This window comes from Pteropus alecto, unplaced genomic scaffold (genome assembly GCF_000325575.1).
Source record: "Pteropus alecto unplaced genomic scaffold, ASM32557v1 scaffold313, whole genome shotgun sequence".
NCBI classification, from domain to species: domain Eukaryota; kingdom Metazoa; phylum Chordata; class Mammalia; order Chiroptera; family Pteropodidae; genus Pteropus; species Pteropus alecto.
In genome coordinates this window covers 986,436-1,008,516 of record NW_006434832.1, presented here as the reverse complement: position 1 = coordinate 1,008,516, position 22,081 = coordinate 986,436, and the positions used below count along the sequence as shown (strand labels likewise).

General features: G+C 40.5%; 1 protein-coding gene across 3 annotated transcripts in view; it reads left to right on the top strand.

The window, feature by feature from the left end:
• The window catches only part of EFTUD2 (elongation factor Tu GTP binding domain containing 2), a 33,872-nt gene that overhangs the window by 523 nt on the left and 11,268 nt on the right, over positions 1–22,081 (top strand). For 2 of the 3 annotated variants that reach the window (XM_006910138.3, XM_006910139.3), the window contains exons 2-13: positions 2,330–2,438; positions 9,580–9,745; positions 10,352–10,430; positions 11,686–11,761; positions 12,239–12,304; positions 13,064–13,099; positions 14,187–14,277; positions 15,076–15,158; positions 17,258–17,424; positions 19,167–19,291; positions 21,335–21,398; positions 21,788–21,878. In XM_006910138.3, the coding sequence (XP_006910200.1) occupies positions 2,334–2,438; positions 9,580–9,745; positions 10,352–10,430; positions 11,686–11,761; positions 12,239–12,304; positions 13,064–13,099; positions 14,187–14,277; positions 15,076–15,158; positions 17,258–17,424; positions 19,167–19,291; positions 21,335–21,398; positions 21,788–21,878 (1,149 nt within the window). In that variant the 5' untranslated portion in view covers positions 2,330–2,333. Of the gene's footprint in view, positions 1–554; positions 668–2,329; positions 2,439–9,579; positions 9,746–10,351; positions 10,431–11,685; positions 11,762–12,238; positions 12,305–13,063; positions 13,100–14,186; positions 14,278–15,075; positions 15,159–17,257; positions 17,425–19,166; positions 19,292–21,334; positions 21,399–21,787; positions 21,879–22,081 lie in introns of those variants that run through there. The other variant, XM_025045601.1, reaches the window with a different exon arrangement.

Here is a 22,081-nt window from a genome sequence, read left to right as displayed (position 1 = left end):
GGAGTCATTCATTCATTCGACAAATACTTATCGAGGCTTTATTTTGTGCCAGGCCCTGTTCCAAGTGGAAAAAAAAAAAAAAAAAAAGCCCTTGCTTAAGTAGTAGTTGGGGAGGTGACAGTAAACCCATGAATATGTCAGCTAATGATAAATGTTAATAATAATAAAACAGTGAAAGTGGGAGTCGGAGAGTGTGTATGGGAGACTTTTTTGGAGTGACAAGGGAACTTTCTCAGAGAAGATGACATTTTAGTAGAGAACTTAATGAAATGAAGGAATGAGGTATAAATATCTAACGGAAGAGCATTTCGGAAGAGAATAGCAAGTACAATGGCCCTGAAGCAGAAATGAGCTTGATTTGTCCTATGAACAGCTTTCTATACAAATTTCTGCAGTCCTTTCATGGATTTTGGAAGAATGAGATGAGCACAGATGTGATAGCTCTTTGGAAGTAAAAAGAATTTATGCATGTGAAAGTTTCCGTAATAATTCACATTTAATTACCAATCCTCGAAGCTCTTAATTCTCTATTTTATCTACACTTGGCACTCAACAGGTGGCATTGAGGAGATGGAGAGATTAACCTCGTGCAAGAAATAACAGTATCTCAAACATTTTATTCACTTAACATTTATCCAGTTCCTGCTTGTGCAAGCTGAATTGGCAGGTGGGCACAAGGAACACAGGGTTCCTGTATTCAAGAATGGCCAAAATGCTAGATAACATTTATTGAACCTAGGACTCTGATAAATTCTTTACACAGACTATTTTGTTTAATTCTCACAACCTTTCGTTCAATGGGAATTATTCACTCCATATTCCAGTTGAGGAAACAGGTTTAGAGTGAAGTAGTTTACCTGAAGTTACATAGTTATTAAGTGACAAAGTTAAGATTCACATCCAGGTCTTCCAACTCCAAAGCTCAAGTCCTTAACCCATGCTCTCTTCTGTTGTTTATTACTTGTAAGCTGTAGAGTTGGTGAGGGTAATACAGGTAACTGCCTTCAAAACAATTAAATTCTGGTAAAGGTCCAGAAGGCTATATCGGCATAGGGGAGAGAGAAACCGAGGATCTCAGAAAGCTTGAAGGAGGTGGCATTTGAGCTGTACTTTGAATAGAATTTCAGTAATTGAAGTATAGAAAACCCATAAAATACTTATTAACTGCAAAGAGAAAACAAGTAACTTTACAATAGAAAAGCCTGCCAGACATCATGGTAATCAGGCGATTAAGTTATATCACCACTAATGGGACAAATTAAAATCATATACCAGAGAGTAGATGCACTAAAAAGAATACAGCATCACTTCTGTGGTATCCCTGCCAGAAATACCAGAAATCCCTAATTATGAGGAAACAGACAAACCCAAGCGAAGGGATATTCTACAAACTCACAAGCCTGTAATCTTCAAAAGTGTCAAGTCATAAAGTCAAGGAAAGACTGAGGAACTGTTCCATAGTAAAAGAAACTAAAGACTTGACGACTAAATGCAAAAATGCAGTCCTGGATTGGATCCTTTACTATGCAGGACATTATTGGAACAGTTTGTGAAACGTGACTGGAGGGTCTGTGGATTAGGTGGTAGTAATGTGTCAATTGTGTTTTTCTGATTATGTACGAGAATGTCCCTGTTTGTAGGAATCAGACACTAAACCAGCGGTTGGCAGACAGAAATTTTTCTATAGTAAATATTCTAGGCTTTTTGGGCCATATGGACTCAGTTGCAGCTACTCAACTTTGCTGTTACACTGCGAAAGCAGCTGTAGACCATATAAATGAATGAGCATGGCCGTGTTCTAATAAAGCTGTTTTTATAGACATTGAAATTTGAATTTCATGTAATTAATTTTCATGTATCATGAAATATTCTTTTGATTTTTCAACTGTTTAAAAATGTCAAAGGCATTCTTAGCTTGGGGGCTTGTGAAATCAGGCGGCAGGCCAGATTTAGCCACAGGCCATAATTTGCAAACTCCTGCGCTAAATAAAGTTTTGGGGTGATGATGCATTGTATCAGCAACTTATTCTCAAATAATTTAGGAAAAAGAAAGATTTGTACTATTTTTGCAACTTTATGGTATTAAATTATTTTACAATTAAAAATCATTTTAGCATTAAAAAAGAAGTGGAAGAAGAGTATGTAAACAGTGACAATGGGTAGAAGAAATAGGGAATGTCCAGGCCTTTGAGGGGACCACTCAGTGGGTTGATGTAACTGGAGAGGGGCTGTGTGATGGGATATGGTCAACTATAAGGCTTGAAAGGTGGAGCCATGGAGGCCTTCATTACCTTACCAGAATCTAATTCCTCTTCTCCTTGCATTTTAGCATCATGGATACTGACTTGTATGATGAGTTTGGGAATTATATTGGCCCAGAGCTAGATTCTGATGAAGATGATGATGAATTGGGCAGAGAGACCAAAGATCTTGACGAGGTAAGGCGTAAATTGCTTTTTTTCTCTCTCTTTTAAAAAAGCAATAAAGTACTGAATCCACTCTGCTCCCATAATACCTGTTTATATCTCTAACATTGTCCTCTTTGTGATATGACTTATTAGGGTTCTTATACTGCTCCTAAGAAAACTTAGCTATTGAAGTTCCGAAAGGAAATATAATGTAGTCACCTTTTCCAAGCACAGGTGCCCTGGGAAGTCCTTCATAAGCTCGGGTTTTGAAAGATGAATAAAAGCAGAAAGAGAAGGTGCAGACTCCTATGACTCCCCTTCGGGAGAGCTATGGAGGATGAAGTCCAGATGATTTGAGGCTTGCAAAAGACTCCAAAGATGGCTTTTATATTTTAGCACTGTTCAGAATAAGAAGTAAATAGGCCCACTGCTTATCGATGGAGGTGTGGCATTAATGAAACAGCAGGGAAGCAGGGCAGAAGTCCCGGCTGCCATCCCATCTGTCTTCTCCATCAGAGAAAATGTCCTTCAGACTAGAAAAAAATCAAATAAACACTGGAAAAGGAAAAGTAAATTTGAGCCATATAGGTGAGGCTAAAAGAGAGCATCTCGCGGCCTTGAGTATGTTCAGGTCTCCAGGTCCACCATATGCATTGGGTCCTACCTAGGTGGGGTGGTGGAGGAGACCTCAAAGAGGTAAGCTCAGAGCCTCTGTGGTCATCTTTAAGAAACTGGGGACTGGCTGTGGTCCTAGAAAGTGAATCAGGCAATTCGTCCTACTTTGCAAAGATGGAGATAAGGCATTGCATTTCAGAAACTATAGGCTAATAAGTGTGATATGCATCCATGGTAAAAATTATGGACGGAAATTTAACACAGATGGCATCGAATACTTAGGAAGGTTATATGAGTTTATAAAAATTTATTCTTGATACAATTACTAGTTTGAGGTATTATAGGTCAAAGGTGTGCTGTGGATATTATGTATCTTGATTTGGGCAAGGCTTTTGAAATCACTTTTCTTATAAACCAGTTATTTTCTTTTTTAAAAATATTATTTTAAAGCAATATTTTTTATTATACAAGTAACTCATGAATATACTCTTATTCAAATCAGATAGAAAATATTCTTTGGTTCTTAATCCATTTCACTCCCCAAGGTAACCACTGTAACTCATTATGTCCTTGTGGAAAAATAGAGGCTGAGTCATAATACGAGGAAAAGTCACAGCTGTTGAACAATGGGGCCCAAAGAGTTTGATTAATGGATCACCACCAGAGCTCTTGTGACATGCCCCTAGCATCCATGCTTGGTCCCATCCTTTTCAACCTTTTTATCAATGACCTAGGTGAAGATAGAGAAGAGAAGTTTCTAATATTTGCACATCACATAAGCTAATTATTGGATAATGGAATGTAAATTCAAAGTGATCCCAACAAACTTGAATTCCTGGCTAAATAGAGCCCAAGAATTCATTAAGTATTTATAGAGCACTTACTATTTGCAAGGAATCATAATGCTGAGAGAGCCAAGGCATTAGCTCTGCCCTGCAGGAATCTACAGCTTGCCAGGGGAGATGAAGTACATGCAAAAATATTTATGAGATAGGGAAGGACAAGTGCCATTTAAATCATATTAATTTATATTCATAATAGTGGTATATAAGGAGGCATTCTTCCTGCTGGGATGACCAAGAAAGATAGCTGTGGAAGTCACATTCAAAGTAGACCTGAAGAAAGGGTAGGCATCTGTAGAGACAGAAAGTAGAATGATTAGCGATTGTGTAGGTTGGGGGCGTGGAATTGGGGTGTGGGGTTATAGCTAGAGGATACAGAGTTTCCTTTGGGGGTGATAAAAATGTTCTAAAATTGATTGTGGTGATGGTCGCACAACTCTGCATATACTAAAAACCATTGAATTGTGCGTTTAAAATTGGTGAATTCGGTGGAATGCGAATTATATCTCACTAAAGCTATTAATAACAACAACAAAAAAGAATGGTTAGGCTGTGTGTGAATGTTTTTACCTCGGTGCAGAAGATTGAGTTCATCATACTCTAGCTCATACTCCTTGATATTATTGCTTGCCAAGGCTGTGCTCTTATTTAACCTATTAATTCCTTTTTATCTCTCATACCTGTTACCGTAGTAATTGATCTAACATATGTGTGCTTTTTGTTTGTGTGAGTTGCAAAGTGTACAGTTTCATTGTATATGTGCATTAATTTAAGTACATTAATTTAAGTAAATGGTATCCTGTTATCTGTATCATTCTGTTTCTTTTGCCACTGAGCATGTGATGAGTGATGCATTTTAGGATCCAGCTCTGTTGCTGTGAGTATGTCTAGTCTGTGACAACTTGCTGTTCAGTTCTCCCTGCTGTGCGTTACTTAGCGATGGGTACCCCAAGTTACCTGCCGTCAGCCTTCTCTCGACACATAATACTGCAGTGAATATTCTCAATTTTATGCACCATGTGAAAATTTCTTTGGGTTATATTCCCAAAAACAGAGTCGCTGATCATAGGATCATATTTTTACTTAAGTGTTTATACTAAGTACGATCAGATTACTCTTCAGTGTGACTGCGTCAGTCTATATTCCTTCTAGCAGAATAAGAGCTCCTATAACCTCCTCGTCCACATGGGAGGCACAGATTATTTTTAAACATTTTTTTTATTGAGACATATAGCAGTGAGATGCATAGAATTTTGATACTGGAAACCGGAAAGAGAGAAGGGCATTCTAGGCGTACAGTGAGCAGGGGCCCAGAGGTTGTATGTTCAGAGGAAATGATTTCCCCTTCCAATTTCCAAAGTGCAGTTGCTGGAGGACAGCTGGGAGTGTGAAGCTGAGGAGGAGGGGCCACACTGGAGAAGGCCTTGAGTGGGAAACTGGGAGTAAGGGTGACATGATCAAAGCAAGATGCTGGGATCCTTTAGTGAAGGGAGGGTTGGGAGGCCTGCAGAAGTTCATCACATTGGAAGGATATAAAGATGAAGAGTTGGGTCACTGTTTGAATGTTGGGGGAGAAAAAGAATGGGGGGAGCTGGATGACCAGATGAACACTGGTTATAACAGACAAAAGGAAGTGATAAAAAGATGCTTTTTTAGTTTTACTTTAGACTTGTCAAATTGAGCTACCGTCAGGACACTCAGGTAGAAGTAATTATAGGTAGTTAGAAATTATTACATAAAATCATACACCTAGATTCAACATACATCTAGCAGTATGGGGCAGGAGAAAACTGGCTTGATAGCTATTTTGAAGCCACCACCAGTGGAATATGTGCGGCTACCAAAAGAGCTAATGTAATCTTAGGTCACATTAATACAAGTAGAATGTAAAGATGATAGGAAGTGGCCGGGGAACTTACCACTGGAGGGTTTCGTGTTCTTTTTAAGAAAGAAGTTTACATGCTGGAATTTGTGTGAAGGAAAACAAGCTCCCACCACTACATCTACCCACCTCTCTACATCTGTGCCATATGCCTTCCCTCCTGTTCCGATGAATGATTAGTTCGTTTCTGTCGACTAGAAACTAGATCCCATCCTTTCACGTGCTCAACACGTTCCTCCAGCAATGTTCCCCTCTCTCCTGCGTTCCCAGTTTTCCCTCTCTACTAGAGCATCCCCATCAACATACAGACTTGCTGTTATTTCATCTTTAAATCCTCTCTTGACCCCATATCCCCCTTCAGTTACTTTCCATTTTCCTGCTTCCAGTGCAGCACATCTCAAAAGAGTTGTTGATAGTTGCCATCTCCAAATCCTCTCCTCACATTTCTCTCAAACCCACTTCTGTCATTTTGCCTCTCCCATTCCACAGAGACTGCTCTGGTCAAGGTCACCAGTGACCTCTGCCCCAGAGCCAGTCTTCATCTTACTTGACCTGTTTGCAGCATCTGACCGACCCAGCTGATCACTCCCTCCTTGAAATTCCCTCTTCCCTCAGCTTCCAAGGAACCCCCAGGATTTCCTTCTTCTCACTGGCTGGTCCTTCTCAGTCTTCACTGCTGGTTCCTCCTCATCTCCCCAACCTCTAAACATCAACAGGCCCCAGGGCTCCATTCCTTATACCTCTTCTCTATCTACATTCATATCCGGCCTATCAAATATACACTAAGGATTCTCAAATATGTATCTCTATTCTGGACCTTTCTCTCGAACCTCGGTTCGTATGTCCAAGTTCCTTCTTGGCATCTCTATTCCGTGTTTAATAGGGCATCTCAAACTTAGCAGGTCTTACACTGAGCTTCTCCCCCTCCCTGCCCCCTGCTCCACCCCCAACCTGCTGCAGTCTTTCTCATCTCAGTAAAGACAGTGCCATTCTCCAGTGGCTCAGGTCAAAAACCTTGCCTCTTTTTCTTTTTTTTCACACCTACTGTCAATTCATTAGAATGCACTTTGACTCCACCTTCGGAACATACCCAAAATCAAACCTCTCCTCACCACCTTCACAGCTACCACTTCAGTCCAAGCTACCATCACTGTCATCTCTTTTCTGAAATATTTGCAGTAGCCTCGTAACTAATCACCCTCCTTCCAGTATATTCTCAGTATGGGAACCTGAGCGATTCTTTTAAAACAATGATCTGGTCATATTCTCTGCTCAAAACCACTGGAGCTGGGTTTCTCAGCGTTAGCACCATTGACATTTGAGACCAGATAATTTTTTGTGGGACTGTCCTGTGCTTTGTAGGATACTTAGCAGCATCCCTGGCTTCTGCACACTAGATCCCACGCATGCATACCCAGTCGTGACAACCAAATATATCTTCAGACATTACAAATGTTCCCTGGGAAGCAAAATTGCCCCTGGTTGAGAACCACTGCCCTGGAGTAAAAGTAAATTCAGATTACTTAGAATGATCCAGAAGATCTTACACAGCCACCTCCTATGAGATCTCCGCTTACACCCTTCTCCCCATCATTGACTGCAGTCTCACCGTACTGGCTTTTTGGCTGATCATCTTGGCTCAGGGCCTTCGCATTTGCTGTTTCAGCCAACTAGAATGCACTTCCCCAGCTACTTGTTGAACTTTCTCTCTTCTTTAAGATTTTTGCTCAAATGTCATCACTTCTCTTTTTAAATTGCTATATTATCAATACCTAGAATAGTGCCTGGCACATAGTAAGTGCTCAATAAGTATTTGTTGAGTGAATGGTGTTCCAAGATGTTTTGGAACATAAAGGGTGGTGTAGTAGCCTCTTTTAGTTATTTAAAGGATTTTTTAGCAGAAGAGGGCATCACTTTGTTCAATGTTGCTGTGACCATGAATTAATTTATAGGGAGGTACATTGGAAGTTATTTAGAGAGACTGTCTTTCGAACTGTGACTTCCAACTGGGAAATGGCCTGTCTCATGAGCGAGTGCCATGCTATTGGAAGTACTCAACGGGCAGGAATATATAGAAAGAATTCATTTAACAAGGCCTGCTGTGTGACAGGCACTGTGCTGTACACTGAGGATACAGGACAAAAATCACTTAAAGAACTCCCATCTGACGGTATTCCTAATGTGTGAGAAGTTGCAGGATCGTGTCCAGAAAAGTGCCTGGTACATGGCAGGTGCTCATTAAATATTTGTTGAATGAATGACTAACAGCTAAGCCACAGGACCTCTCATCCAGCTCCAAAATGTGTTGTGTTCTCATGTGTTACCCATGTGAGTGCATTGAATGGCATTACTGCAGGGCAGAATACATATCAAAGCCTTAAGTACGCCGCCCTTTGGGCCCAGCAATTTTACTTCTGGAATTTGTCCTAAAAAAATAATGATGTTCACAAAAATGGGTGTATAAAAAGTGGTTTATTTGCTGTTTATTGAAACAGCAAATGCAGAGGCCCTGAGCCATGAGGGTTGATGTTTGTAGTGCTGAAAATTAGAAACCACTTCTATGTTAGAAAATAGGGAATTGGTTAAATAAGTTGTGTGTGGTAGACCGCAGTCATCAAAAAATATAGGATGTAAATACCTACATTGTAGATTTTTTTTGCTTGTCTGTTTTCTAGTTACCTGTGTACTTTCTGATTATCTATGTTACAAAGTTCTTTTGAACAATTTTATTGAGATGTAATTCACATGCCATACAATTCACCTATTTAACATGTACATTCACTGGCTTTTAGGATATTCAGAGTAATGCAACCATCATCACAGTCAATTCTAGCATGTTTTCATCATCACAGAAAGAAATCCCATACTCTTTAACCATCACCCCACTCCCCCACCCCCAATTCTTTCATTCCCCCACCTACCCACCCAGCCCTAGGCAATCACTAGGCTAATTTCTATCACTATTATAGGTTTGCTTATTCTGGACATTTCATATAAATGGAATCCTACAATATTTGTGTCTGGTTTCTTTCACTTAGCATAATGTTTTCAAGATTTATCGATGTCGTAGCATGTATAAAGTATTTTTCTTATTGCTAAATAATATTCCATCATATGGATATACCACATTTTATTTATCCATCAGCTGATTGACATTTGGGTTGTTTCCACTTTTGACTCTTGTGAACAATGCTGCTATGAACATTTCTTTGTAAGTTTTTGTATGAACATAAGTTTTTGTTTCTCTTGAGTATGTACCTAGGAATGGAATTGCTGGGTCACATGTAACTGTTTAAAGTTTTGAGGAGCTGCCAAACTGTTTTCCAAAGTAACTGTACCATTTTACATTCCCACCAGCAGTATATGAGGCTTCCAACTTTTCCACTTCCTCACCAACACCTGTTATTTTCTGTCAGAAAAGTATTTTTCAAAAATAATTCTGTGAATCGAAGTGAAAAATTTTAAAGATACAGACTTGTTCACGATTTCTACCTCTGGATCCTGGCTTTGCCCTTGGAAGAAGTTATTTTTTCCCTGAAAAGGGTGTGTGGTGATGAGCATTTATTTTCTCCTATCTCAATCCACTTGTGACCAGTGGCCCATGTTAAGGAAGAGGCTAGTATGAATGAGGAGAGCTGTGTGTAGCCATGGCTTATAGTCTTCTCTTTGTGAAGGATCAGGCAAGGGTAGAACCTGCCCTGCTGACTCTTTAGCACAACTCGAAATCAAGCTGTCACACTTGTGAAGTCACTGCCCTTAATTCATGTGATATAGTCAGTCATTGAGCAGGAAAAGTGCATGCATCTTACAACTCCTTCCCTCTTGCTTTTAGATGGATGAGGATGACGATGACGATGATGTAGGTGATCATGATGAAGATCACCCTGGAATGGAGGTGGTGCTGCATGAGGATAAGAAATACTATCCCACCGCTGAAGAAGTGTATGGTCCTGAAGTGGAGACCATAGTTCAGGAGGAAGACACCCAGCCTCTCACAGGTAAGTCAGGAGTCACTGGCTTGGCAGGTGAAATTGAAACTAGAACGCTTCATTTCATCAGCATTCTCGAAAGCTGAATGAATGAATTGATTTGTGTTTCTTTTCTACTGTCAAATACTGTTTCTGGATTGAGATTCAGTTAACCTCGTTTTAATATTCAGTTAAACTCATAGCTTGTTACCAAGCACATAGGAGTATTTCTTTATTTATCTAATATATGTTTAGGTTCTTGAAGACTTTTTAAGTTCTTTTTAAGAACTTTTTAAGTTCTCCCTCTGGTCTGATAAGTTTTCTATTCAAATAATCCCAACTCATTTAACCAACCCTCACAGTGCTTACTTTCAAAGTAGTCGCATTTTACAAATTCAAGGAGAGATTTTGGACTGACATTGACCTCAACCTATATCCAGTTCCTCTCCCTACCTCCCACAAAAATGAAGCCCAAACTCGTTAGTCCACGATTCAAGATCCTTCACTGTCTTGTACGAAACAGCATTCCCAGAACTTTCTCAACAAGTGATCCTTCAAAACAACATAAATTGGTACCATGTATCATACGTTCTGCAGGTTCAGTCTAATGGAACAGAGCTCTATATTTTTATATTGAACCCATCATTAAACCAGTGAAAACCAAGAAATTCACTCTGATGGAGCAGACATTACCTGTCACAGTGTATGAAATGGAGTAAGTTATAATGTCTCTCAGCCTCTCTGTATGAATAGCGTCGATTCATTTTTTCATGGACATATTAGGTGGGTTGTGGTTGAAGTAGCCAGTGAATTGCAAAAGCAGAATCTCTCTACAGTTTGCCAAAATTTTCCTTCAGTTTATATGGTGCTGGGATATTTAGATGCAGTCTGAACTTTTCTCTTGCCTCTCATCCAGATCTCAGCTTCTTTTTCTCTTCTTCTAAACCTTTAGTTTAGTATTGAAAATCAGCCTTTGAGACAAAGAGTATTAGGTATTATAATGTCAGTGTTGGGCCACCAGAGCCTATTTTGACTTGGTAAAATGGCTAAGTGTTTTGGGAACATAACTATTTTTAAAAAGAGGGCCTAAGTAGTTAGATATATGTATAGAATAATTTAGACTGTTCATACTGCAGACTTTTTGAAAATATTTTCATTTATGAAATGCACTCGTAAGGCCTTCATATGTTAAAGTACTTGAGACTTGTTATTAGTTAATGAAATTATCGTGTTTTTTCTTTTAACCGTGTTGTCATCTTGTATGTCTGAAAGAGTGGGGTCCCTTCTGAAATGGTCGCCTCACCTGCCATCACTCAGACATTTTTGAAACAACTTTTCAATTATCTTCAGAATTTGCTTCATACTTCTTTGTGTTCTCAATAGTGATTTTTAAAAATCGCCAATCTTTGAAAACAGACTTGATTTTTTGAAGAGCCAAAGTCATCTGAAGCCTACTGGCCATAAATAAAGTGGGTGATAAGCAAGAAAGAAAGTGCTGGTTTTGGTCAAGATGGAAGTCCTCTGCTCAGCACTGTTACTGCGCTGATGTTTTCTTGTTAACTAGCTCTGACGGCAGTTTTAAAAGAGAAGTTCCCAAAGTGATTTCAAGTCTCCTTAGCATCAGTGGAATAAATGGGTAGCATCTCGCCTGAAGGGATATTATTTCTATACGTGTGTTAGTTCTGGTATTTAGTTTTGTTTTTCTTCTTCCTTGCTTTTTAAATCTCATTGTTTTACTGCTGAAATCCTTATGACATTTCATGGGTTGTGTCACCACATGGATAAGTCTGTTCGATTTCCATAGCTAGAACTGTGTAGATGTAGAAATTCACGTCGTCTGCCTCTGAGCGTTCTCCTGGTGGTGTGAAAATTGTTCCTGGCCAAAAATGCCTAAAACACCTTTGCACCACTCCCCATGTGAAAATTTTTGCCAAAGTCTCTTTTCTCTTTTTTTTCCCCCCTCTTTTTAGCTTCTTGGCAGATCTGATGGATAACTCGGAGCTCATCAGAAATGTGACCCTTTGTGGCCACCTTCATCACGGCAAGGTTAGAAAACTTTTGGCTACTTGGAACAGGGTTTCTTTTTGTTTTCGCCCATTTTTTAAGCCTTCATCACAGGTTGGGGTTTGAGCCCATAAAGCTGGACCTCCTGAATGTGGGGGGCCTCCATGCCCATTGTGAAACCTTACTATGACATTCTCACTTTTTCTGAGCAGCGAATGGAGCCTGTTACTAAGCCACTTGCATGTCTGAACTTTGTGTCTACATCTAGATGGAAGAGGGAAAATTGAGCCTTGCTCTGATTTTATATGTTTTCATTTCCCTGGAGATGTTTGTCCAAGAAAGATTGCATCTTTCATTTGAAAATAATCCTGTGGCTTCAGTGTTAATCCATCGCTGTCCCATAATCCTCCTGGTTCTCTTCTCCTTATCTCTAAATGTGTGGTATGTTGGGAGCTCGGGGAAGGGTAGAGTAGATTTTCCTCTGTGGTCGGCAGGTCTTAACCTTCTCTTTCCTTTCAGACGTGTTTTGTAGATTGTTTAATAGAGCAGACTCACCCGGAAATCAGAAAGCGCTATGACCAAGATGTAAGTAGAAATTCTATTGAGGGTATGGGATGAACCATTCAGAATCTACAGGGGTGTGTCTCTCTTCTTCTTTCAACTTCCCCCTGTCATTATAAATAATGACGCCTACAAAGTGCTGCTTTATAATTGTGTAATCTCTATTAATAGCCTTTAAGAAAATAATTTCAACTTTCTTAGGAGCATAGAGAATATTAACTTGCAGTATTTTTTGATGATATGCTCTGCACTTGAGATCCCTCCTCTGTTCTGATATATCCTGACATTTACAGCCTATTTTTTCCTGTCATAATATTAAAAGCCTCCTCTATAAATATAATACAATTGGACCTTGTTCTTTTCATGATAAATTTAAATGCCTGTGAATGAAGCCAAGTGTGGCTGCAGGTCTCAGAGCAATAATTGTTCAGTCTCTGCCAGATTGACTGTTTTGATGTGCGGGGGTTCCTTGAAGGCTGGATGTATCTCCCTTTACCACTCTAAGAATTCAGTGAATTTAATATAATTTAGCTCTCCAGCCATACCTGGTCTTCAGTGACCACCGCCAGTCCCCCAAAAAACACACATCCAGGAGCATTTTCCATCTGGGAGGACACTGCTCTCAGTGTCTGGAATTTCTGTAGGGACACCCTGCTCTCTTCAATCTATTCTCCTTCTGGGGCAGAAACCCTTGAGTTGGGAGGTGGTGAAGAAAAGTGATTGATGGTTCATGCAGAAGAGGAGTCTGAATTCAGGTGGTAACGGTAGTTCTTTTTTTTTAAGCTGTGCTACACTGACATCCTCTTCACAGAGCAAGAGGTAAGTGTGCCTTGGGAAATCTAACTGTTGCCCACACCAGACCCAGCAGCAGTAGTTCCGTAGGGGAACTTTTACGATAACACTTTCGACCGTACCGCACCCCTCCTCCACTCCCACCCCACACCTTTTCATCTCCCTGCTTCTCCCAGACATCCCATGATTTATAACTTGAAAGAGAGCTGGGTAGGCAAGCTGTAGGGTAAAGGGGGGAACCTCCTGTCCATGACTGGATTTAATTTGACCTAATAGAGCAGATACTAAGAGGTGACATCTACCTTTCTGCCGTAAGTTATACAGAAGCTCAACATGATTTTTTAAATGACAACATCCTTCAAATCTATAAGATAACTTCATCTATATGATGATCTCTTTCTAGGAGTAGATCTCTTTGAGAATGGGTCCGTCTGTCTTTGTACTTCTCTTTTTGTATAAAGGAGTAAGCGTACATCACTGTCTTTCCCATTCCGATTGGTTCTTTCTTTCCATCTGGATCTTTATTCCTCCCTTCTAACCCTTTCTCTTTCACCTTCTTTATTTCTGTCTCTTTGTCTTGAACGACCACATGGAAAGCTCAAGTACATCAGTATGGTTAACTAAAGAAACTCTGAATAGTGCCAGCATATGATAAACAACCAGCAAATGTTAGCTACTGTTGTTTTTAATAGAGTTATTTGACTAGAGTTTAATAATTATTCCCTGTTAAAGCTTTCGTAATATTTTCTGATACTAAAATGCCCCCAGATTGTTTCTTTTTACTTGTATAGTGCTTAGTTATTATTTTCGTTTCTAGTTTATGAGGAAGATAAGCTTTTAGGACTCTGGATTCTCTGTTAAGGTTTAATACTGCTTTGCTTGCTTCTTCATTTTTATTTTTACTTTTTTGTATTTGAACCAACCCCTCCAAAAAAATCCTATTTAACACCAAGATATTCATCTTCAAAGTCATTTTGGTAAGAGACCTAGATAAAAAACACACCCACTACAAGGAGAGACAGCAGTGCAGTTTCCTAGCAGCTGGCAAGCCCCAAGAGCGGAATGAACCCACTTGTGTAAGAAGCCTTGACCACTCTCTTTTTGTGACTTTCAGAGAGGTGTTGGCATCAAAAGCACTCCTGTGACAGTGGTTTTGCCAGATACCAAGGGAAAATCTTACCTCTTCAATATCATGGACACTCCAGGTAGGACACTCCTTGACTCGCTGTCTCCTTCGCTTCTCACTGGTTAATTAGCAAGCCTTCTATTTTGCTCCTTTCTTTGCTCTAGAATATTTAAATTTTAAGGAATCTTATTCATTTATTCACTTCAACCTGTGTCAGGCCCATGCTAGACACTGGGGTAACAAGGTGAGTCATCTGTGGTCCCCAGGCTCAGGTACTCTCAGTCTTTTGAAAGAGACTATGGGAGCAACACACCGACCGCTCGGGGACACACTCGTTCCAGTGGGAGCAGCATTCCTTGCCTTGTGGCTCACTTTATCTTTTGGAAAGGACCAACTTGGAGCAGAGTTTTAAATAGGAAAATTTAGGATTTGACAGATTGGACTTCCTTGCCCCATCAGGTGCCCAATGCCCTCATACCTGTCAGCCCTCCCCTCCACCAGCAGCACCTTGCCAAGTACTGTCTCCCATGCTCCAGGCCCTTCTTTGCCCTTTTTCCTGTCCAGATTGTCTTCTGTCCCACAGAACTCTGCTTATTGCTGATTAGGCTAAGCTCATGTGTGAATGTGAATATGTTATGCCCTCCTAGTTAAAAAACACTTGGTTCTTTTTATGTTTGGGGACCTCCTGGGTAAAAGTTTAATCCAAGTATGTGACTCTAATGGTGGAATTTTATACACTACGGGCAGCTGTGGGGAGAAGGGAAAGGGGATCTTGGGGAATCACATGCTTTGCAGTGCTCTTCAGACCACCTACCAGTTAATTGCGCCTCGTCCTGCCACCATGCAAGTGGCTACTTAGTTGGTATTTCCTTTACAGGACATGTGAATTTTTCTGATGAGGTCACGGCTGGCTTGCGTATCTCAGATGGAGTGGTCCTTTTCATCGATGCTGCTGAGGGCGTGAGTCTGACTCTACTGTCTCTTAGGACCCTTCTTCCCTGTTAGGTTTGCTTCACACAATACCCAGAGCACTGAACAAGCCGGGAGCCAGAGAACATGAAAAGCTGTGGGCTTAAGGCTCATGTTCACTCTAAAATTAGGGCAGCAAATGAAGTTCAAAATTAATTCTCAATGTGAGTCCCTCACGCCCTGCCTAGTAAAGCTCAAAATGATAAGATCCCCATTGTTATTCAGGAAACACAATGGTAAAATGACAGCTGTAAATAAAAGGGAGGGAAGAGAATATATTCATATAAATGGATTTTAAATGCTAATGAGTTTTTCTAAGCTTGAAAGAGAGATTGAAGTTGAAAGGCCCAGGGTGTCTTTTATCTTTCTAAATTGAAAGATTAAGTAATTTGGCTAATTAACCTCATTCATGTTGTCATTGGTGAGATAGCCAGCAGAGGGAGCCAGAGTTGCTCTTTTTTAAATTGATTTCATTTTGGAATAACTTCAAACTTAGTGAAAAGTTGCAAGAATAGTACAAAGAACTCACCTTCATTTGCTTTGTAATTCTCTCTCTCTTTGTATGTATATGCATATATTCTCACACATGCATATATTTCCTCCTTGAACCATCTGAAAATAAATATTTCAGAATGTATTTCCTCAGAATAAGGACATTTACTTAACATAGCCACAGTACGGTTATCAAAATCAGAGACTTCAACATTGATACAATATTTTTGTGCAGCTATTTTTCTACGGATCTTAGTCTCACTAATTGCCCCAATAATGTCCTCTGTAGAATTTTTTCCTGATCCAGGATGCTGCATAACATTTAGTCCTCATGTCTCTGGTTTCTTTTAATTAGTTGAAACTGCTCTTTTACTTTTCTTGGTCTTTTTATGACATTGGCATAAAGAGCGTATGCCATTTATTTTGTAGAATGTCTCTCTATTTGGGTGTGTATAATGTTTCCTCGTGATTACATTCAGGTTATTTTGGGCAGGAATATACATAAGTATAGTTGTGTTCTCATTGGTCCCATCACACCAGGAGGCCCGTGATGTCACTTTATCCCGTTGTTTGCAGTGTTAACTTTGATCAATTGGTTAAGGCGGGTCTGCCAGGTTTCTCTAGTATAAAGTTACGATTTTCCCTTTGAAATAAATAATTCGTGGAGAGTACCTTGAGTCTGTTACACGCTCTATTCCTTATCAAACTTTACCTTCAATTTTATCATCTCTTGATCATTCCTAGCTTATTTCTATAATAATTGCAAGTTGTGATTTTTTAAGTCTTATTATTTCTTCTTTATTTATTGGTTGGGATTCTATTATAAAGAAGTGTTTTCCCTTCTCCTGCATTTGCTTATTTATTATCAGTATGGATACAGATATTTCTTTTACTCGTGGGTTATAATTCATTACTATCCTTATATATTTTGATACTTTAGCTATCCCAGATTTGGTTAATAAGAGTTCCTTCAGGCTGGCTCCTTTTTCCTTTTGACATGTCCCATCTTTTTTTGGAGTACTTCCTTCCTTTTAGGCAGAAAAAGATGTTCTAGACTCATCTTATACATTCCCTGCCCCAATCCTGGACTCAGCTATTTCTCCAAGGAGCTCTGGCTCCTTAGAGTGGGGACTGGTATTTAGAAACAGAGATCAGGGTATGTTTGTTGTTACTGGTGTACATTGCTTCTAGGTCCTTTCATTGAACACAGATAATATATATACCCATCATATCTATAGCTATTTCTATACATATATATTAAAAATCTTTAACACAATCAAAAGAGAAGAAATCATTGGTTTATCCTAATTCCCACAATTCCATTTCAGCACCACAGTTTCTTCCTAAGCCTCCTTTTCTTCTCCAGCACAGAGGAACCTGGCCCCAGCATCATCAGTGTGTTTATTCATTTCTCAGTTCCGCAAGGTGCCCTCTTAAAGTTTCTGAATTTGTCTTTGGGCAGGATACTCTCTGCTTCTACCCAACGATAGTTCCCCAGGTCCTCTTTTCCTTATACTTTCGATTTTAAAATAGTACCCTCTTTGTCTTTGCTCTGGATTTTTCTGCCCTTTTTGCCCTTACCACCTTGTGTCTGTCAGGTGATGCTGAACACAGAGCGGCTGATCAAGCACGCGGTGCAGGAGAGGCTCTCGGTCACTGTGTGCATCAACAAAATCGACCGGCTGATCCTGGAGCTGAAGCTGCCTCCAACCGATGCTTATTACAAGCTGCGCCACATCGTCGATGAGGTCAACGGATTGATAAGGTACAGGGATGCTGGCACTGTCCTCGGGGACTCTGGTTTTTTTATAAATCTTAACCTCGAACACCTCCGGGAGCAGCTCTGATTCCTTGGCATGTGTTGAAGAGCATGTTGGACGGGCTGGTAGCTCGTTCCATGGCCCCACAGGAATTGACTCCACGGCCTTGGCCTCAGTAACTCTCTGCGCAGCTTAACACAAACCTTCAATTTAGTATCATGGGCAATACCTTGAGCTCTAGGATCATCTCATCTTCCCCTCATACCAACCACGTGCATTTGAGCAAATTACTTAAGCTTGTAGAGCCTCAGTTTCTGCTTCTGTAAAAAGGGATAATAATATTTGCCCAGTGAGATGTTATAAGAAACTAAATAGATAGTTGATGTAACATACTTAACGTAGTGCTTAGCGTACAATAACTGATTGGTGAATAATGCTAGCTGTTATTATCTTATTAGCACAGACTCAGTAAATAAAGGAACTGTTGGCTGTCATTTCTGAAGATCTAGCTGCTTTACAAGTTGGGCTTATATCAAGAAGTATGCATGATGGTTGGGAGACTCCAGAATACAGTATCAAGGTGGCTTTGAAGACTAGGTTAAATATGTCTTAAAGACAGTTTTATCTGTACACTGAAGGATGTACTGGGTGACCTCTTGAGACCCCTCAAAGAGCCTGGGAGGAGGCCCCTCCTACTGAGAGAACACCTCTCCAGTTGAGGATTGGGGACAGCATCTAGGTGGCCAGAGCCAGGTTTACATTCAGAAGCAGCTCAGGTTTGCAGCACCAATTCTCAACAGGAATATCTTCTCCCTGTCTTTGGAAAGGCTGAGAATGACTAGAGATCAATATAAAACATCAGGAGTCCAAATTATGCAAGGATAAACTTCTTTAGTAAGGGAGATGGGGTGGAATAGGGCTAAATGCTGTTTTACCAAAAAGTCATACCTGAACCTCGAAACAAGAAATAGCAACATAAACATTAGAAATATGGAGGTCAGTGCTCTAAAAGCAGCTTTAAAGGAGGTAAAAGCATGTGCCTTTGGGGAGCATGACTTTAAAGGAGGTAAAAGCATGTGCCTTTGGGGAGCATGTGCCTAGACCCTTTCTTCAGGTGTAGTAAGGTGGGGACTGCTCTTTATCAGCCAACACTTTTATTTCTAAATTGAGAAATTCCACAAAACAGCATGTCCTTAAAGCTAGGGTTGTGGGTTTGATCCCTTTGTACAACTAGTTTTTTTTTAATCTCAGCGAACACGAATTTGTAAAACAAAACCAAACAAAGCAGAATAAAGAAGAGTAGGGTGTTGGGAGTGGGGAACAAAGTTACTTTCTCTTTTATTTATTCACTCATTCATTCATTCATTGATACGGGTGTTTACATCTGTTTGTGATTGTAAAATTGAGATTTCTCCAGAATGTATTTCTCTCTGATCATATTTGATTCATTTCCTGTGGTCCGAAACCTTTGTCACTGCCCTCCAAGTTTCCCCTTGTCTGTCTTGTGCAGTTAACTTCTCGGAGATTGTGCAGAGCATTTCCAGCTCTGGGAAATCAGCCTGTTACTGGGAGTTAGAGAACAGCTCCATCATGTCACTTTCTTGGTCCAGGCCGTTGGCAAAGCTGACTGTTATGTAAGCCCCATCTTAGGGCAATGGCTGGAGAGAAGCTGAGATATTGAGTCCCTGCCCTTTACCCTTGGCAGTGTGTCAGCCTGGCTGTGCGCTCATGACTGTCTCTGTTTCAGCATGTATTCCACTGATGAGAACCTGATCCTGTCCCCACTCCTGGGCAACGTCTGCTTCTCCAGCTCCCAGTACAGCATCTGCTTCACACTGGGTTCCTTTGCCAAGATCTATGCTGACACCTTTGGTAAGTAAGTTCTGGCTGGCAGTCTGTCTCACCAGCTTCCCCTGAGTCATGTGTGCCTTTCATGCTGAATGGTTTAGAAATTGGCTTCATGCCAGAGTCCCCAGTCACGGGGAGCATTTCATCAACTGTCACTGTCACATTTGGGGCTCTTTTTGGATCCTAGACCCTTTCTTCAGGTTAAGTGGTTGCCAAACAATAGAAAATTAAAGAGGACTGGGAAGAAAAGAATGAAGAAAGAGCTCTAGGAATAAGAATCTTTCCTAGAGTGAGACAGATTTTGTCAAAAAGAAATTATCCATGTTCACAAAGCCCCTTCAGATCTCTTCCTCAAAGATGGACTCTCCCTCACTGGTAGTGCTTCTAGCTACCTTTCCATCTGTATCTAGGCATGTAGAAATTTTGTCGGCCAGCTTGAGGATTCATGATACGCAGTGAGTGCGAACAAGCCTCTGCTGGAATGCCTGAATGCGTGACTGTAGATTTCAGGAACCTCGACACCAGAGCCCTGGGACCAGCTTACCATCTCAGGAGGCTCCCGTGCCCCTCTCCACCTCTTGCCTCCCCAGTTCCCTCAGATTCCAGGAGAAACCGTGTTCTGAGCGCTGTGTGTGTCAAATCCTATACTTCCTTAGAGGGGTTACGATCACCCCGTTTTAGAGCGGAAAAGACAGGCTCTGCGAGCAGTCTCCCAGCTGGCAGCTCTGGGGATTCTGTCCTTGCCAGTCAGCTGTCCTATCTCATGCTCAGTGTGGATGTGTTTGCTCTTGTGAAAAAAATGGGTAGATAAAACTCGGTATTTTTTTTTTAATATATGCATACCTATTTACAACATCCTCATTGTAGAAAAGTGAACTCTAGTAAAGAAATACAGTAAAATCTAGTCAAGAAAGCAAAATTTATTCATAACTTCATTATCATAACTATTACAAACATTTCGTTATAGTTCCTTTCTCTATTTAGTATTTTACATAAGTGAGATCATATTTCATATACATATATAAAATACATAACAGGATAAGTATTCACTCAGCATTACATCACAAGAATTTGCTGATTTCATTAAAATTTATTTACAAAAAATTATTTTATGTAACTGCCCATTGGTCCACTGTATAGATGTCCTATAACTTAACCATCTTCCCATCATTAGGTATATATTTCGGTTGTTTCCAGATGGTTCTTTTAAAAAAATGGATAGATGGACAATAAATGAAATTCATCTAAACAGTTTATATGTTTCAGTGTTTTTTGGATCAGCATGTAAAATAATATCCAAGACTTCCTATAATTATATCGATGATTCATTTTCTGATGGAAAATGGCTCTGAGCCTCAGGAGAGATTATCACTCATTTTGGAACCTGCTGTTGGTTTATGAAGAAGCCACCTGTGGGCTCCAACATCATTTTCATGGACTTCTAGAAAATCAGCACTGGAAGGAATACCAGAGACCACTGAGTATTTTCCCTTCATTTGACATACGGGAAAACTATGCCCAGAAGTTTTTGATGGAGTGGGAGTAGAATCCACTTTGGTGCTTTTTTTTTCACACCATACCGCCAAAGTTGATATCATGTCGTCTTGCTAGGAGTACAACAAAGCATGATGAATAATCTCTGACTTCTAGGAACTTCGTCCAGTGGTACACAGAATCCTACAGAGTGATGGATGGCAATGTGAGATAGTGTGGGCTGAGGGCCACTTAGCCACTGCAGCAGTTTCACTGTGACAGTGACAGTAGGCTGATAGAGCTAAAGGAATTCAGAGGGGGAGTCAGCTCCAATGGCCTAGGGGTCGAGGAGCCACGTGAAGGGCATGGGGCTCAGACAAGTGTTGAGAAGGGAGCCAGGAGTTCCACACTCACAGGCTTTGTCCTTCTTTGTGCTTCTGTGTCTTTGTCTGCCTGCCTACTTAGACGGAAACGTAGGGTCCTTGGAAAGGAAGGTGGTAGAATTCCTCAGCTACGAAACACTCATGTCACCTGAAAGAGAATTTCAAAAAATACTTTGCTAAGTAGATTGTAATTGTATGGCTTCTCTTATAGGTGACATTAACTACCAGGAATTTGCTAAAAGACTCTGGGGTGACATCTACTTCAACCCCAAGACGTAAGTAGAATGTGGGAAATGGCTCTCTAGAGGGGTGATTCATCTTCCCAGTAAGTGAGGACTGACAGAGAAAGTTTCTGAAGTTTAAAAACCTACTTTTTTCTTAGACATGAGCTACCATCTTCCCTCATCTAAGTAAGCTGGCTTCATGAGCTCTAACAGAATGCGAGGCAGTTTCTCTTGAGGTCTTTACGGCTCAATTCAGGCATCCATGAGAGTCATAACCATATGCCAGGGGTCTCTTGGGAAACTTTATGATCTCTCTCACACACACATTCCTTCCCCTTGGCCCTGCTCAGATTCCGAACTTAGGTAATATACCCTGGAGGTCAATAACAGCAGAATCTCCCTCCTGGATCACCCATAAATAACTCTTTTTTCCTTTTTAGGCGAAAGTTCACAAAAAAGGCCCCAACTAGCAGCTCCCAGAGGAGCTTCGTGGAGTTTATCTTGGAGCCTCTTTATAAAATCCTCGCTCAGGTGAGTGAGTCAGGCCGTCTGGTTCAGGTCTGCCCTTCTAAGCTCAAGGTGAACTTGGACTTTGCCCCTGCCCCTAAACTTGCTCAGCTTTATATTACTAAGTATGGTTAGTAATATACTTCTTACTAAGTATAGTATGAAGATGGTTGGTCACCAATCTTCTGGATCTAGAACACTGCAGCCCTCTAAGTGCTATTGAATTC